This window comes from Varroa destructor, unplaced genomic scaffold (assembly GCF_002443255.2).
Source record: "Varroa destructor unplaced genomic scaffold, Vdes_3.0 BEIS01000001.1, whole genome shotgun sequence".
Taxonomy (NCBI): Eukaryota; Metazoa; Arthropoda; class Arachnida; order Mesostigmata; family Varroidae; genus Varroa; species Varroa destructor.
Window position 1 is genome coordinate 26,890,460 of NW_019211454.1, and position 19,186 is coordinate 26,909,645.

The 19,186-nt window shown below is 39.5% G+C and overlaps 1 protein-coding gene across 1 annotated transcript; it reads right to left on the reverse strand.

The window, feature by feature from the left end:
- Positions 1-6,720: 6,720 nt before the first annotated feature.
- On the reverse strand, positions 6,721-14,542 carry Pgant2 (polypeptide N-acetylgalactosaminyltransferase 2; the record flags this gene model as incomplete). The annotated part of the gene is made up of 8 exons (XM_086986202.1): positions 6,721-7,985; positions 8,174-8,368; positions 8,614-8,771; positions 9,273-9,539; positions 10,621-10,846; positions 11,694-11,848; positions 12,098-12,311; positions 14,409-14,542. Coding segments are annotated over 8 exons (1,554 nt in total), but the record flags the coding sequence as incomplete, so codon positions are not given.
- Positions 14,543-19,186: the final 4,644 nt, after the last annotated feature.

Genomic DNA, 19,186 nt, shown 5'->3' on the forward strand with positions numbered 1-19,186 from the left:
CTATGTACCTCAACTGAGACGCGACATTGTTAAGTGACCCGGTTAATATAGCTGGTCAAATTAACTCTGACAAGAATGACAAGAGTTTTCGACTTGGCGGTCGGGACTGAAAAATACTAATGTCAAAAAGACAAGATCATGATACCCCCATATCAAGAAAGCTAGGGCTCCAAACGACTTTGGATCAGTAGGGGGGATCAATGAGTATCATCAGATTCAGCTTTTCAAGAAGAAGAGGAGTGCATACAGAAGTGTAATTTTAAGGCGATGGCTCTAAGGCGCTACGACGTGCCAAGCTATGGCTTTCACAAAACGGTTTATAATTCAGTCAAGACGGCAACAACAAACGCTTCACCGAGAAATCCAGGCCTCGACGTCAGCAGCATCTGTTTCGACAAACTCTAGCGAGTTGGCTGGATCCATGCTGCATCGTATGCAAGTTTCGCGCCATAAATGGACTCACAAGCATATAAAAAAAGGGCATCCTCTTCGCGTACTATTGCCCTAGACTCGCCCGAAATATGTCTCTACAAAGGATAGACGGCTCGTTTTCGTTAAATTAGCTTCGTGACAAACACTCCGCCACAAGTCAATGACTGAGGAGTCGCATGCCAGAAAACAACTTTTCTTGAAGTTCAAAAACCACACAGCTAGAGCACTGTAATACACAATGATGATTCATACTGGCTTTATCGTCGTATCTTTAGGCTAAGGTCTTAATTTTAAAAAATATCTAAAAAAGACCCTATTTGAGAACAAAATCAGTTATCATAATGGATTCAGAAGAACTAGTATCGCTTTAGATAGATGTTCCGGACCTACTGCTTATTCGGATACTCTTCACACTTCTCTCTTCACTGGCAAAAAAATAACTTTTTTTTTCATGAAAAATCATTCGAGCCCAAGAAAACTTTGCGCCTTTATAACCTTGTCCAAATACGAATTTGAATTCTACATCGATCTCTAACATCTCTAACAGTTTAGTGCAGTAAACCTCGGTTCCTATAAAAAACAAAAATCGTTGTAGCATCAAAGGTTTGTCAGCAAGACTTTCGAAGTTCGAAACTAACGGCATGTGTAAAAACAGTTTTTCCAGATTGTTCTTCATGGTTACCGAATAAGCAGTATTCTGTTCTTTAGAGCTCTTACGATATAGTGGGCGTTGAACCTGGACTAGAATGCTAACGCTGTGCTCGAACAACAATTAAGAGCACGGATCTGCCACAGATGCTGACGAAACATAACCAGATCTTACGCGAGCATTACGTGACTGATTTAACCGCCGCTACTAGGTCGTGAATTACATCAGGCACACGGAATGGGGCGTTCCGTGCGCTACAATATATTCTGCTCCTGTTTTATTGCTAAGCGATTTCTTACTCTTGTTATGACAATTGATTATGCTTCCAAGCTAGCAACAATAACAACAATATAACTGCCATTAAAATATTCATGATAGCAAGGATTACAACACTCACTATGATAATATTAATAATGATTGGTTGCCCCCGGTTCTGGGATGATCCGGTCCAACGCATCCACCGTAACTTGACCCTTGATAACGTTCGCAGAAAGGAGAGGTTAAGAGGATGTTGAACTGTGACATTGCCGCCGACGACGAAAACCGTAGTGATGATGATGATAATGATTATCACGTATTTAGCGTTGACTCTTACGACAGCGCATCTGCGCACCAGAACAAAAGCGAACGATAAAGAGCATTGGAAGAAACAATGTCCGCAGGAGGGCTTCTCTCATCAATAATATGCGAATCGGATTTGATATTATGCCGGAACAATAAAGGAGATGATACTGCGTAGAAATACGACGGTGTTCACCCGGATCGTTTGGCCTTTACCCCCTCTTTCGATCGTTCACCTTAGAATTTTGATAATACTTAGCATTTTAATAGTCGTATATTGCAATATCACAATGGGGTTATCTTCAATTCTTTAATTCCTATATACGATTTTAAAACATGAATGTTTACGGCAGACGTCAAACGTTTTTGTCTGTCTCGGAAACTATTAAAACTGTACCGAGACCGTGACAAGCATTACGCAGTGGGCTTGTCCGATTTCAGGAAGACATTGTCGTGTGTCCTACTTGTAGAAGAAGGACCAATTATAGCATCAGTGTATAAAATGAACGTAACAGAGATATCCTGCGGTCATTCGTATATGTATTTTGTATAAATGACAACAGATATGTTCATCTATGTACTGTATGTAATGGGCCGACCGGGTCTTACTGTTATCAGTGTCAAGTTAAATTACTATCGAGAAGAGCAACATTACTAATCATCACACGGATCGTGATAAACAGTCAATGATAAATACTCGTACGTAATTTCGATGTGTGATGCGTTTTCGTTAGACTAGCAATGACAATGGTTAAGTGACGTTAATGAAATTTACGTGTACTACTATAATAGTCGCAAAAGCGACGACGAAGTGCTAGGCACGAAGGTAATGCGAGAGTATGACGAAAAAGAAAGTCTTTCTATGTCGATTCTGTTTCCCGTTTACCGCTCGCCGCTCATCCTATAAGTTTATACTAATGTGTGGGCTTGTGTTCGAACCCGAAACGACAGTGTGGGCTGACTGATGAAATACTACATGAGTCCAACATCTCCTAAATCTAAGCACATGTCTATAATCAGGTTTTATAATTATTTACGAAGACCATACTTAATAGCATAGAATCATTTCGTCGAGTTCATATAGTTGATAGGCTATTTTCAGTATTAAAGTATGTTGTGTTGATCGTAAAGCTGTTTGAAGAGAAATAACGTAAGCACGTTTGCCAAGCTCACCATTTTCTCGAGGAACCAGAAGGCGAAAGTGGACCTGATCGAGCTTTACACGATCGAACTTACCTATGAATTTCACTTTTCTTAACAAAAACAGCAACGATTTCCATATAGCTTACTAGATAAACGATAGAGTGTTACTAGATGACTAGTGACATTTAGAGTGGCTTTGTCTGGTTTTAATTCCCAACCAGTTGGACGCCTAAAATCGACAGTGTCCTGTCAGGTCCAAAGATACCAGCGCTGATTGATCTATTCATTCCAGTGTTGCCACCTTAGGTGTTACACAGCCTATAGAATGGCTGCGTGCAAAAAAAAGAGACACGATCAAAATCGAACATTGGCAAAAATGCATTGTATCATCAAGTGCCTGCGTTCCCCTATCTGCAGAATCGATCGGGTATCAAAACAACATCAGCCAGCGAGAAAACGAATTGCAAATGGTAGATTGCTTCGCACGCTTTATCGAATTTTCCGTGCGGTTCGATAAATACGCTTGCCTAAACACTTTCATTAGTTATGTATAGGTCACCGTATCAAATAGTTGAGATACTAGGCGTTTCATCGACGCCATACTAACAAACGTTCACATGAAATGTTTTTTCTACAAAATATAAAAAATCCAACCTTTGCAAATGTGCATATATATATAGAGAGAGTTTTTTTTTTTCTATTCCCGCTGAACAAATTGCCAAAACATGAAGGGAACTTCGAGGGTTGAACCTGGCCATCATCCTTGTTATGCGTGCGAAGGTTTGACCCATTTCGCTATGGTCATTGCATGTATGGTCGTATGTATGATCGAATTTATACAATCACGCCATTGAATGTTACAAAATTAACTATGAATTCATATGTAGCTAGCTGGTAATAATAGGGGGGATGATATCGTGCCGCTGTCAAGACGAACTCGACCATACTTGCGATATTAATAATGAGCAAAAGAAACAACTGTATTATGTGAATTATGAAATCAACAAAGCAGATCAATTAAAAACATTCTCGGTTGAATATTTTGTTCAAGTCTAACTGTATCTATATTTGGTATGAAGGTCAATTGCTCATTGGCAGATCTCATGTTCTTGGAGCCATCTCATGCACATTCATTACCGATGAGAAAATGAAGACGGGAAAAATTAGTGAGTAAAAGAAAGAGTGCTAAAGTTAATGTGTAGTCACGCACGCCCCTAGGCGTCAAATAAGAACTTCACGTTTGGTGCTGAATGTACAGTGAGTGGGGCAAAACCGCCCCTGGTGAGAGTATTCGGTGAAAACGGCGAGCTTCGGCGTTCACCCCTCTACACCTGGACACACAACAAACGTTCGTATAATCAATATAGTATTAAGATTACTACTAATAGGAAGTAAGCTCATTTTCCTCTAACAGTATCTGCTACTTCATTTCTGACAATAAACTAATTATAAAATGTTGTTTCGTCTGAACCGAGTCAAGCTCGATCATCTCATTTTACATATATATATATAGTTGCTGGTACAGATACACACATGGAAGGATCTACAAATAGGCTATCTTCATATTTTCATATAATTATGTATTTATATGCTTCTTATTAGGACACACATGTACTGTAGTAATAATATATAGTTATATTACGTAACCAACACGTTCTCCTCTAAAGTGAGACGTTAGCTATATATAACAGCTGCACCCGCAAAAAATGAAGTGAGATAAAAATGAAATAAAGATCAAATACAATATTGGGTTGTGGGCGCAGACAGCCATACGATATGAACAACGTCGTATTTATCGGGCCAATAGATAGTGTGAGTACGATTCTCTATGTCTGTAAATGTATGTCTATGTGTGTTTTGTGTGTCTTTACGTTTTGTAGTCGTAAATGCGCGCCAATTGCTCGTACCAACTCATTTCATCTAATAACAGTCGTGAAACAATGGTTTTCTCGATGGACATAATGTTTGCTTTAGGGCGGTAGGATATGCGACCTTCCGACAATAACAAACGAACAGATGGAACAGCATGTTCCCCTAAAGAAGACACTAGATCGACTAGTATCGATATTTGATTGTAGGCTGTTCAAATGTTTCCCGCTCTGAAAAACCGTAATAGCACCGTGTTATCCTACCGCACGCCTCTGGACTTTTATCTGACGAAACACATACATCTGTATGTTGTTTATATATATAACACACTGTACGCTATGGGCATTGATTTAGCTAATGGCGATGCTAATGACAAACAATGATTAGTTTGTAGTACTACAATGAGACGCTCCCTTGCTTATATGAGGCAAAACGGATATAGAACAACGGAAATTTTTACGGATTCTACACAAGCGTATATATATACACATATAGCTATATACATATATGCATAAATATCTCAATGCTGACCGATAAATAAAATACTTAAATATTTAATTATCAATTCTATTATATATAGGCTGCAAGGATTAATTGTCGAAAGAGAATATCATTATTATTATTGCTACTACAGACACTATCAGTTCGTCGTCGATAATCTGTACTGCAACGTTATGGTCCCTGACGTAAATGCGGCAAAAAAATAAGTTATTTATGGTTATTGGTGATATAAATGGTTAATAAAAAATGATACTGAAGTTGTGGTTCCATTCAAGTGTTTTCAATCGTTAGTACAATTGGTTAATATTACATATAATTATTATTGATATTACATAATATTGAATACCTCTGTACGAGAATCATTATTTAAACAAAGTAGCGGTAAGTTTAGCTTTGTCACCAATTTCGCGGACCAATAATTCTAACAAACTTGTACTTGTTACGAATGAATGCCAATACATACATTTTGCAGTTTGTCCTTGTAGCATGTACCTTACGGTTTGGCCATTAGGCTGAAGTATATTTTTGTTATTACACTGTTAGAAGCCGATTTTCAACCATCATTTTGTAGAAAGCATAAAAGTATCATATGGAGCATCTCTACCCAATGGTCACTCATCATGCTTTATATATACGGACAATATAGCGGTTCCAATGATGCAGATCTTCTAAATGATCCGGTCATTTACTTATACGAAGTGATCAAAGACTCATCGAAAATAATAGATATTATTATTATGTTCTAGAACGATACCTATGCCCACACGAACAAAGGTTTAGTCCACTTTCAGCGTCCTTTCGGCAAAACGAGTCCCGTAATTGTAAACCAATACCTCGTTTAGGATCGGTCCAAGAATTGAAGCCACGGTCTCACTAATTACCTCTACACATTAGGTTGTCTAGTGTGTCTCAATATACGCCATATTTGACCGAACATGTTTATCTTGGCAGCAGTTCTAAAATAGATTATTTCAAGATAAAATTTTATTTAGTTCATCTGATATAGATGCTAGGAAAAGAACTGATCAAACGAGACCCAGTTTGCTGTAGGTACACTCGACGGCCCAGCTTCTTTGAGGACCAATTTAAGCCTAAAACTTGCTTTATCCATAATAGGAAAATCTGTTCTAAGGTAATAGCTTGACTAATTACCTAAACACTGCCTATATGCTTACCATATACAACGGCTCAGTCATGCTTTGGCAATATCGTTAGCTATTAATGGCTGTCCCTACTTAGCCTGAAAAATATACGCTACGAAATTGGTTTCAACTTTAAACTTTCGAGGTGCACAAGCTGATTTGAAAGTTGAACCCTTTACAAATTATAATTTTTTGCTGGCGTTGCTATTAACGAATACGTTTACGTTCCTCACTTAAGCATGTTTATTTACCAAATGTTACAACATTACTTGAAAAAAAGCAAGTAAAGTCTTTATTGAGTATTTGACTTTGGTCTTCATTATGGCTTATTACCTGCAAATATGAAAACTCCCTTCAGATAGCAGCTAGTGGTCCTCGTATGATTTTACCGTATACAACGTGGAAATGAGTGCACGATAGATGTCTTCTTCGTAACTCCCTATGCATTTTATTCTACAGCTGAGATGAATTATTTACAGAATATGATTAATAGCACACCAAGCTCGGTGATTCGTCTAATTATTCATGGGAAGTCCAGGACCTTCGCCTTCTTACATCTTTCCTACCTCTAAAGCATGCGTAACTTGTTCACTGTCTTTGACAGAAATTCCCGCATCGACTACAGGCTTCCATTAGCCATCGACGCTTTGCCTGCTGATATTTTTTTCAGTTGCTTTAAGCTTCAAAAACACATTCCCTTACACCTAATTTAAAAATCTAGGATTTAACTACATTTCACTATCTCTGGCAAGCACCACGCTGAGTGTTCTTTCTCGCTTTTAGGACCATCCAGCATTAAATCAGATAAAATGGAACCGCTTTCGATAAAAAAAGGCAGCTAAGGCCTTTAGCTTTGAGCTTTCCCGTGCGCATGATTGATACGTGCAATTCGAAAATCCTATAATTTCACACAGTTTTGCAATATTCGGCGCTCAAGATTGTTTTTTTGACGTGGCGCTGGAAGCGATTCCAATGTGCAGACGCAACCGAAAGTAAATAACCATGTTGTCGCTGGCATGGTTAGTAACCATACCAGTCCTGCTTTAATACTTCCGATTATCCAAATACAACTTACTGATATCCCTATATATATATATATATATATATATATATATATATATATATATATATAGTTGATGATATTCAAATAACGTCAGAAAAAGTTCAACTGCATTTCGACAACGAGACTTTTACTAGACAATTAGACATTTATAAAATAGAAAAAAAAAAAGCGTTTTTAAAAGCTGTAGAAGAATATGCCAATACTAACAAGCATCGATTTATACAATCTGCTGTAGAAGTGAGCGTGGTATCATTACTTACTGCAGCCGGTAGCTAGTTTCGATAAAATCGTCGTATTACATGATTATATCATATGGATTTTACTGTTTGATTTGACTATTATTAGGTAAAAGATGCTGGACGTTGCGTACGTAAGCGTGAACAAAATCGTAAATTTGTTCCCGTTTCTTGTTTCTTGTTCTCAGTCCTTGGTGAGCCATATCTGCGAATCTAGTCCAGCGCAGCGGTCTGCTACGGCTGACATATTATTATTGGTTAGGCAGAGTTCAGTATAAGCACCATGGCGAATTTTTCCGCCTTCACGCATCCATTTCTGTGACTCGTCCCCTCGACAGGATCGAAGTAACACTAGCTGACCCACCGAAGAATTGTCCACGGATAGGCACCTGCAGCATCAGGCAAGTCGAACATAGCAACACTGCAGGAGAGGCAAACACCTCCTCTATCATTTCATATTATCATCATAAAAAGAACTAAAGGAGTTACACTTAGACTCGAATAGCACTTGAATATTGACTACGCAATAGGTAATATCGCGATGAAAGTAAACACGCAGAAGTAAGCAGTGACGTACCAGTCGTGGACCATAATCTGGTTGTGCTTTGTAATACGGAAGTCCTGGTTTCCGCCTTGATAGTGGCAAGGATATAGATGCACGCTAGCATCGTCGCTGACGCTTCCTAGGGTGTCAAGACAACGATTTCCTTGTTTAATGTAACCGTGCACGTTTTCAGGAAGCTTTAGTTCTGGATAGACATTTTTTAGGTACCTGTAGATTTAAATTCACATACAATAGAGCGTGCCATGAAACGTAAAATAATTTTTTTGAAAATAAAAGAAATTTTAATATTTATAAGTTGCCTAAGTGGAATGAAACGTCTTATAATATATCCGTTCATCTTAAGTTTACATTTAGTATAGTTTTCATTATAGCCTTCTTTCATTTTCCTCCAAGAGCGGAACATTCGTTATTCGTGAGACGCCTTCTTTCAAGTCACTATGGAACGCACTTACCAAGCAAAGTTATTACACCGTAATTGTTCTCTTAACTTTAAACGAGCGGATATATCTCCATATGGGACGCCTTTAGCTGCAGGAACTTGTTCGTAGTAATGCCGCTTATACTCATCCATCCAAACCTCAGCGGCGCGTCTCGTGTTACGGGCAAATACCTGAAATGTGTGCCGACCAAGAATGACTTTGAACTGGAAATCAATCAATTGCGTTTATTGGGAATACACTGCTTCGGAAGCTAGTGTCCTTTGTAGTTACTAATGAAGGTTTACTTGCATTTCATATTACAGACAGCCTCCGTCTGTCACAGTATTATATATAATAATTTTTAGGTGAAAATATCAATCTATGTCCTAATCCAATTACGGCCAGAATAACGTCGGTAATAAAAATAGCTGTAATCACTCCAATGCTCTAATGATATTTATAGCACAATGCGTATCCGACAATTACAGTATACCCTATCGTAAATCTTAAGGGCAACTCAGGGGCAAGACTTAGTAATAAAGCAACACGCTTAATTCAGAGAAACTTGTGGTTTGATGCGCAAGCTAGTTTTATCTCTGCTCTCGCCACTCCTCAACGGCGCAATAGGTCGTAAATTTGTGAATATGTTCTGCCATTTAACCCTAACAGAATCCTAAATCTTCCAAAATTACCTTTCCACTGCCTCCGGGAAACGTATATGGGTGCTGTTTGCGGAACACGTGTCCCACCCGCGAGCAGGGCACAATCTCAATGGTACCTCCACATTGCCACACTCGAAACGACATCTCAAGGTTCTCGGCTCCCCACACGTCCATCTGTGTATCGTACGTACCTAAACGGCGAAATTCGGACCGCGTAATGGCAAACAAGCCCCCTGCCATTGCAGGCGTTAAAATTGAGTCGGTTGGAGAGTCAGGCTTGCGTGTGAGAAATTCCCACTGCAAACAGACAATGAAATTCTCTCGTATCTCAGTTCAGTTAAATCAGCTGCTTATATCTGGCTATCGCTTTTGACGCGCCGGTCCGATTGCGACTAACATATCAAGGTAAGATGAGAGATGCTATAATCTGTATGGAATTGACTGGATTACCTTTTTCGTATATTCTGCTCGCGCACACTTACCATCATAGGAAACAATTCTCTAACCATTACTGTGGACAAAAAAATTATCTTTGTGGCTACACCATCCCTTGCGGTAAACATGAGAGAGTAACTGATTAAAAGATTAATAACACGAACGTCGGAACAGACTCCAATCTAGTTGGGCACGTAACTTATCGCTAACTAGGACTACAGGAAAAAGTACCCGTCGTAGCTTAGTGAATTACGTATTTGCCTGCTAATCTTAGGGACGCATGGTGTTCTAGACTCGAAGTTGCGCATCAGGTAGAGAGCCGGCAATGCTTAACGGCGATAGCGAGCGTAGAACTCGAAACATGGAGAGGCCAGTGAAGTATGATGGTGGATCGGTGACGCGTCTGTTAAGTAAACTAAATGAGAAATCCGAACTATGATGCAATTTAGGATTAAATTCACATATATCTATATATACATATATATTTAGCAGCTTTATCGTGTTCGTTCCTTGAGGCGATGTGTCTGATCCGGAAAGCTTTGCCGCGCAATTCGTCGAACGTTGAAGACTTCCCGGCGAGCATTTACTTGCTATGAGTTCGGTGTTGATTTCGTCGGTTAGAACCAGTTACTCTGCGTGTATAGTTGCAGCATGACATAAGTAATATCACAATAATAGAATTAAACGCGTCGGGCGTTCTGTGCACGGACCAGTATTTTTAACAGGAATGACAACATTTTTCTTAATATCAATTGTTTTATAATTTTATTGTTCTATAAATATACCTCTTACGGTATGTATTTTACCTAATCTTTATCATACTGACTCGTGTTGTTTGTAAATTACATATGTTTAGATGCTATAAGGGCAAGGGGAACCCTGACTCGCTGAGGACAAGACAGAATATATATATGGGGTGTATGAAAAATGTCTATGCACCGACCTTGAACACGAGATTCCAGTCGAAGCCACCGCGAAGATCGGACGAAGCTGGAAAGTAGGCAAATGTCTCCATCGATAAGACATCGATTACGGGACATGCGACACGCGTTGGATCCTCTCGAATTCGAGATAGCAAAGGTTCGAGCCATCCAGAATTGCACTCACAATGGCTATCGAGAAACGTGAGAACGGGAGCACTTGCACGTTCTGCGCCGAGGACTCGGGATCTGAAGGTCAATTCAGTAGAAACGATCAACGAGCACTTCTACTGTGAATGAAAACGAAAATGATGCTAGTCTCTAGGTGCCTGCCCGTTTACTACCAGGTTAGTGAATAGTAGCACTACAGCGAAAGTAAGCCTAACACTACGCGCGATTGAAATTGATTTTTCTAACTCTTATGAAAACATTATTCAAAACAGCAAACAATAGATATGATCCTTGCCTAGAAGAAAAGCGATATCGAGTCTTCGATCGAGACGTTACATGACATATCTTCAAGAAAGCACATCTTTGGATTATTAACGCAAATCTATCCATAGTAAAATTTACTACGTTAGAACTAACTCAATGTTGAAGCCCTTCCGCAGCAGAAAATAACTGATACAAGTTACTTATGTCCTATTTGATAGTGAGTAACGTCGTTAAAAGCGTGATTCCAACCTTTTAGTATAGGTTACAGGTGGTAAATGACGACTAATAATTTCCATTGGACTGTGGCTCCCTTCAATCTCCATAAATAGATATTGATCTTTGTGAAAATTCAAAGGATAGGATCATTACGTCAACTGATTCACGTATCGTAGTGAACCCTTAACGAAACGAATCTGGTGCTAACAATACAACACGTGCAAAAAAATTGAATTCGTAGCATTTTATACTAGCCTATGTTGAAAGTGATTTGTAGAATATTAATAATTTTGTTAATTAAAATAATTAATTCTGTAATAAGTCAGTAGAATTTTTCGGTTTGCCGGTTTAAGCTCTTCTATACAACGGGTTGTTTTTTTTTTAACTTAATAAGCCTAGGGTCTGGCGAAAATTTTGTAATTGGTAGTCGATAGAGTACACTCACCTGACGAGTCCTTCTCTTTGGTGATTCCGAATGACGCTGACTTTATCAAACCTTTGCTGAATCTCCAACCCGTCCTCCGGGTCATCGCTAGCATCGTCAACAAGAATAATCTCCTTAAGTAAATGTGCCGGGGACCGTCGTAGGACACTTACCACCTATATGAAACAGATATCCACAAGTAGTATGTTGGTTTAAAGTTTCGAGACACAGATTAACTACCATATCATGTAAGAAATGTTAGGAAGCTCAAAAAAGTCGAAGAGCGTTATTAGAATTTTCGTGATGGTCTATGAGTGTAAATGCGTAGAAACTCTCTGGGCTTTTAGAGATTTTGGAGGTGCCCTTTATCGCTGCTCTGATATATCAATTTCGCTAGTATGAAAGAATATGCGGCCAGATCTTACCGTTCGCAGCAGTGCTGATCGCGCTTCATTATGAAACGCGATGATAACAGAGGTTTGCGGTAGATGAGCTGTGTCGTAACTGTTGTGCAGTGCAAGGCAGTGCGGGTGGCGTGTATCTGGAATTGGGCGCCCGATCGCCGCCTCGTCCGATGCCGCCTGATTGAATTTATGTGCTGCATATGGATCGGGGCCCGGAGGGCGTTTGCCGATATATCTGAATCGCAGTAACAGGGAGGGAAATACGGCGAAAAATTAGAACAAGATACCTATTTTGAAGATTGAGGTCGCTCAGAAAAATGTAACCTGCCATTCGAGGAAAAATTACTGCTATTCATTCATAGATTATTATGTTTATGGTTCTTATAGCAGTAGTGTGAAAGTATTACGCTGTGCTATTATATTGCCTTTTAGTAAACGCACACTATTATCCGCAAATAATTCAACATCGTCGTTATGCCACATATCGTTTAGTCAACCGTCATGCCAGATGGAGCACTGAAAAACTTTTCAAGGTGTCAGTGCCTCTAAATGTATGTTTCTTTTCCCATATTCCGGCTCTGATAATCACGTAACCCCACAGGACTTTTCGTGTCATAGGACGGCAAACTATTTAGAAGCATTTTTGGGTAGGCAGCGAACCCAATTGTCTTTTTTCTGCTGCAGAGTTTCTGTTGCCTGCAGAAAAATAGCACTTTGGAACGGGTTTCTCATACAGACTGAACTAGCGTTTGACTACATCGTACTGGAACAAAATCCAAAAAACTGGTAATCAAATTGCGTCTTCGCAGCAAAGTAAATGAATCGTTTATCCTTAATTGGCAGGTACAAAATTCAAATTCACAAATCTGCAGATATATCTAAGGTGAATAGATCTATAAAGGGATAGATAAAGACCTGCTAGTCCACTCATCGTGAACAACTGATCCTGTGGCGTCGCGATGAAGAGACGCGACGAGATAGATCGATAAGGTGGCGGCCGTCCAGAGAACGCCCACGGCCAAAAGGCGGCCCCGCGGTCGACGCAGTTTGCCGCCAGAAGAACGCGCTCGACTCCACCGACGCAGGCAGCCAATCGGGCAATTGCAGCCACCTAGGACCACTCCAAAGCAAACTGACTCACGACACACGGTGGATTTCGGCCAGCGTCATCTAGGTACGCGCCTCCGCGTCTCACTTAAAATAAAACACTTGAGTACAGCGAGCGCGTAGCGCTGAACATTGCGAATATGACGTTCCCGTTTGTGTATTTCAGGGTCGTTCGTAAGCTTCCTTAAAGATTCGCTGAGTAGAAGTTAGCGATCAGTGTAGAAAATAGCCCGATTTTAACTGAAAGGTAACGGTGAAGCTGGTCAATCGCGACTGAAATCGCGGACGGATAGTGGATATGTGTAAAGCACCAAGATCAACCTTACATTTTTATATTACACATCAATATTTTATGACGTTCCGTGCTTAGTGAGTCGACCATGTTACATTTAACAATCGCCTAGTTACTTTGACTTCGTTAGGAGCATCAGGTTTATATTGGCTTACCAATAATCCTTGTATATCCACTTGATCAGAATTACTATATAATATATAAATAAATAGAGTCTGTAAACAATTGAGTATTGGCCAACACGTAATCCATGTAAAGAAACGCTCCGAATAATTGATGTCTACAACGTCAAACATTTCACCTCGATGCAATTCTCCTTGCACATTTTGTGAAGTTTACTAGATTTTTACCAGGTATTGGCTCACGTTTTTCTACGTAATCCATAAGTTACCGCAATATTCTCATTATCTTCAAGGCTAGCTCAAACTACATTATGGTTCAGACTTAATGCTATATCTGCAGTACCCATAATTCTCGTACCTTTAGTCAGCTACCTTTTGACGCGGCATAAATGTCAGGAGCCCGTACTATGGTTTAAGACAGTCATAAGATATAGAACTGGGCCGAGGGAAATCGCTTTCAATTTACTGCCGCTACGATGCTGCGTCACAATGAGGTGGCAGCATGGTTTTGCGTCGTCCGAACGGAACGTTTCCCGAAGATCGTACGTCTAAACAATGCTACTGGCTCACCTCGTTTAGGGTCTTTTATTAGCTGATACAATGCTCATACAGAAAAGCAAGTAGTTATCACATTATTCAAAGATACACAACACCTAACTACCCCAATCTCACGGAGAAAACAAGCTTGTCATATGTGGTAGCACAGATTTTTTTGCCGCAACTTGTACAGTCGGACCACGTAACACAATGCACAGTACGTAACGTAGCTGAATTAGTGTCAAACAACACAAAAATTAAGATAGATACCCACCCTGGAGACGTGCCGAATTGGCATGCAAACAACTCTGTGCTGGAATAGAACGATATGATGCTATGCTTATGGTGGGGGGTGGCCTGCAGTTCGAAACCACCCAGACGAGCTAAAGGTTGAGAGGCCCCAGGCCCTCATTCATCCATCCAAGGCTAAAGTCTCAGCCACCAGAGTGGTGGGAGCTTTTTTCTCCTTTGGATGTTAATCGTACAATTATCCACTAGGTGGCGCCACGAGTGCTAAAAGCTTATATTAGTTAGTCAAAAAGCAACATTCTCTTCATGCTCACAGACAGTGGCTTCTGGCCTTTGGAAAAGTTGATATACAAAAAGTTTCTTGTTTTGCATCCTGCCGGATCTGAGACGAAAACCAAAACATATTAAGTGCTATATTGGAAGAAACACCAGGTCTAACTAGAATATTTCGTATCCTCTATACGCATAAATAGTTATGTCGGACTAGCAACTATGTGATGTTTCACAACACTATTGATTTCTATAATTAGGCCTACCTTGAATGGTGTGAATGTCCTTCCAAAAAGCTTAACCCCCTATCAAAGCTCAAGGCTGTCCCAGCGGAGCTGGACTCTGCACAATATTTAGTGAACCGTGCCTTTCAACTGAATAGCTCAGTTAATGAATAAGAGTACAATATGTGGTTGTAGACACAATGTCTTGTGCCCTGAGTGAACTAACAAAGATCGTCTTATTCCGTAAGCACAAAAATAACAGAATCCCAGTTACATATTGCGCGGGGATTTAATCTATGTACATACGGTCCAGAATTAATGCAGCTCCGCCAAATTATAGCTACGTCTGGCGATAAACGATAGATCCCCGTCAATGAGCATATATTGAAAAGGTATCGAACTCAACTTTCGTAAAGTCAAACCTTTACTTATACTTCATCACACATATAATTTCATCATATATTGTAATTTACACCAGTTTGTTTGTTTGTTATAACCTTAGGCTTACTCTGCCCTCTTCCTAAAAGAGCACCACATTTGCACTGTGATTTGTAGAGATGTGTTTCATCAAGGCGGTTGGCCTAGTGGATGGTGAATCAGTGTCTACAGCCTGTCAGCTAAAATAATTATTAAGTAAGCCAACAGCAAGTCGTTTTAATGCATAATATAACTTGATTGCATAATATATATGGATACTAGTACCTGATTTTGAAAATAATCCTGATCGAATTGGCCTGTAAGGCAATACTAGGCACACATTGGCAGTGCACTGCGTGTAAACTATTGTCGGATAGATGTCTCGTATTGTCAGAGCCGTACATTCTAATTAGTAGTTTAAACCATAGTTCAAATGCAGTCGACAATACAGCCTGAAAGCTCTTTTTGTTTATATTTCAGGACGAGTATCTTCAGCCGAGCCACGGTAACTTACTACTACATAAAGCCTTGTGAAGTAGTCCTCTCCTGATATAGTGAAATGCGTACGTCACCTCGTTGCGAGCGAGCAAGCCGTTCCGGTTATTTGCCCACTGATGAACGGAAGAGTCGGCCGAACGATGTAACATTTAATATGGGTATCGTAGTAGCAGTTACTACTATTATTATATACTAATGTTCGCATCTCAACTTCACTGTAAATATTTGTTAATATACAGTTAATAGGCAATGGTGTTTTGTTATGCGGACAACTGTAAAAGAAGTGTTTAAATTAAGCGAAAAAAAAAAAAGTTTGGTAGGTTAACAGGTCGCAGCAATAGCATTACGATACATACACTCGGTCCTATAGCTTTTGTGAGAAATCATTTCTGCTTCCTAAACGCTTAATCCGATACAGCGCTTTTTCGTGCTCCCTAACGCCTTGTCATTAACGCTCGTCATTAAAGCGAGCTTTAGTAATCGTCGCATCTGATATTTAAATGCAAAATCAATAATTTCAGCTACACGTTTACCTATTACACTCTTCTAAGAATAGAGCGAACATGTAGGTAGAGCTGTTTTTTGTAGCTTGCTTTAACCCGTTCTCAAACCACTTTCCAAGTATACCCAACCCGTTGTAACAGACAATTTTAACAAAAATGTTGATGAGCCGCCTTACCGTGAACTAGAAAGAAGAGAACAAGAACATTTACGCTCTGTAATATGGAAGATCGTCTTGACATTTTTTTTTTTTATTAAAGCCCAAATGTAATCTTCTGTATGCTTTTAAATCATCTTAACTTTGAGAACTTTCATCGAATATTAGACTACCTACTTTTCCGCCGTTTTACTATCCGTCGATCAATTTTGTTGCTGGAAGGGGCTTTCTTGTAAGAGCATGATTCTAATAGTTCATAGTAATTGAGAGGTTCCGAGAGTGTGGGCAAACAATATTGTGATGAAGACCAGACAGATGCTACAACAGAAGGCTGAGATCACTAGTTGCCGTTCGACTATAGAATAGGTAAAAGTCACATATCTATTTAAGACCTGAAACAGGAGTGCCTCGCTTGAGCAAGAGGCCACTGCATTATGCATTGAATCATATTTAGAGTTATGTACGCAATTAGCAAGTGTGGCATCGAACGCGTATATTCACTGTTCTTGTTATTCCTACTCACCGTTGCCCCGATCAATGTCAGAACCGTTGTTGCCACAATGGGCTCGTAATGAATGGCAAACATAGCGACACCATGTTAGAAGAAGATATGCAAATTGATACACTTACTATGTGTAGGCGTATCGTAATTTCTATGATGTAAATTTTCAGTTCCTCTTAGTACCGGTCCATCAAGTTTCACCAGCTTCTCTTGCTTATATTTATACGATTATTACTATTTTGTCGTTGTTCAGTGTGTATTATTTACATATGCCTATTGTACAACCGTTTAGCAGGGGGCTATCGCATTCTATTTGCGTGCAAATTCCTCTCGAGGTAGATCGCCTTTTGCCCTTTCTCATACCTTACCACTTAAGCTCACTACCATCATTCATTACTGGGACTCTTGCATCAGCAAATTCTCTTTCATCTCCTTAATTTTTGAAGTCAGAATATTGAGTTAGTTATCTACAATCTACGGCCGCTGTTCTTCACCACGTAGCGTTGGCAATTGGTCACCATTACTATTACGATCTCTATTCAATTGATGTTACTACTTTAAATATGCGTATGCTTGTTTCTGTTGCTTTCGTCGTTGTCAGTATATCACTATTATACATCGATAGTATGCTGTGCTCATAAGTGATACACAGTTCTTCTATAATGCTTAGTAGATGAGTTCTAAGTCCTTAAAACTTACACCTATCTGATCGTTGTGACAGTCCAGATTTCACCTAGTAGGTCAATATCTATTCAGGCGAAGTACTACCTCAAATTATAGCCTGATTCTCACAGTGAACGCAACCGTTTCAAGTACAAATTCCGTCAAGTACTATCGATGTACGATCGGTATAGGGACGGTGAGATACGTACCAGACGTAACGAACGGTGATCTTGAAATTCCTAGAAAATCGTCTACCGGAGGGCTATGCTAGATAATAGTTGTTATCCGTCGACGTACGTATATGTACTACTACAATATATGCTAACATTTACACGTTGACCTTGACGTTGGGAACTGGATTAGGTGCCTTGTTCCGTTGCCGTAGAAAATCTCTTGCCCAATCTAACTAGCGGCTCGTTTATCGGAAGAGTCATTCTAGCGCAAGATTTCTGCCATTGTTACGAAGATATTCCTACGCTGTATGGCTAAACATATGTATGCGCTTGAAAATTCGATGGTGCAACACGACGGAAGTTCATTAGCGGGTCGCATTAGACGGACAACGTTTATCTCATTAATTCTTCAACTCAACAATATGTTTGTCGCATCGAAATGATAAACGCATAGAGTAAGAAAGAAACTTCCTGTTGTAAGTTCTATAGGAGAAAAACTCCGTTCCATTGATCCACGTTAAAGGACAATTCATATCGTATAAGCTCGAAGAAAACGATGTAGCTTAGTGATTTCGTTATTTGCTAAATTGTCACGTTTACTTGACTTTTTTTCCCATCCTCAAACAGCTTTTCAGGTTATAGCGTTCACTATGGAAGCTAACTAGGAGTACAATCGTGCCATGTTTCGTGATACGCTGATAATAAGAATTATAGACAACAATCGTCCGTAATAACGGTGGTGAACTTTATAACAATGGTCACGTATTATATCACAATACACCTATTGTGGCTGTTAATAGTAGCAGTACACATTGAGGAAATGTTATCCGCGTTATATAATACATCCTTTGTCTATAAACAAGCGCTCCCCGTTTTCTCTAATGATAGAGCGAACCAAAAAAGGATATACTAGTGTTATCGTGCCGTACTATAGTTTCGGTTAGTTGAATGTTATCTTCCTCTAGCATGATTCTGTAATTGTTAATGACTCCCCGTAACCTTCGTACACTATAACGATCACAGCGCAAATCTCTTCACGCGCAAAAAAAAACATCAATACAATGATGCGGACACGTGAAATCAACTTAGGTAAATATTTAAAGCTCGTGGTCACTGCCACATTCAGACTTTTATCTCAATTCATACTGGGGTCAAGGTTCTGGGGTCAAGTCCATAAAAAATTGTGTCTCAGAGCTACCCAATCAAAGATTGACTAAACTCTGTCCTCCGCCAAAATTAATCAATCAGACAATGTTAGCTGCGTTAATGCGAATTTAAAATTTAAAAACATTTTTTATAATATTTAGAAAAACACTGCTGGCATAGAGTACGAATCCGTAGGTATCCAAGGGGACTCGCATCTACATATATAGATTTGACTGAGATTACATATATATA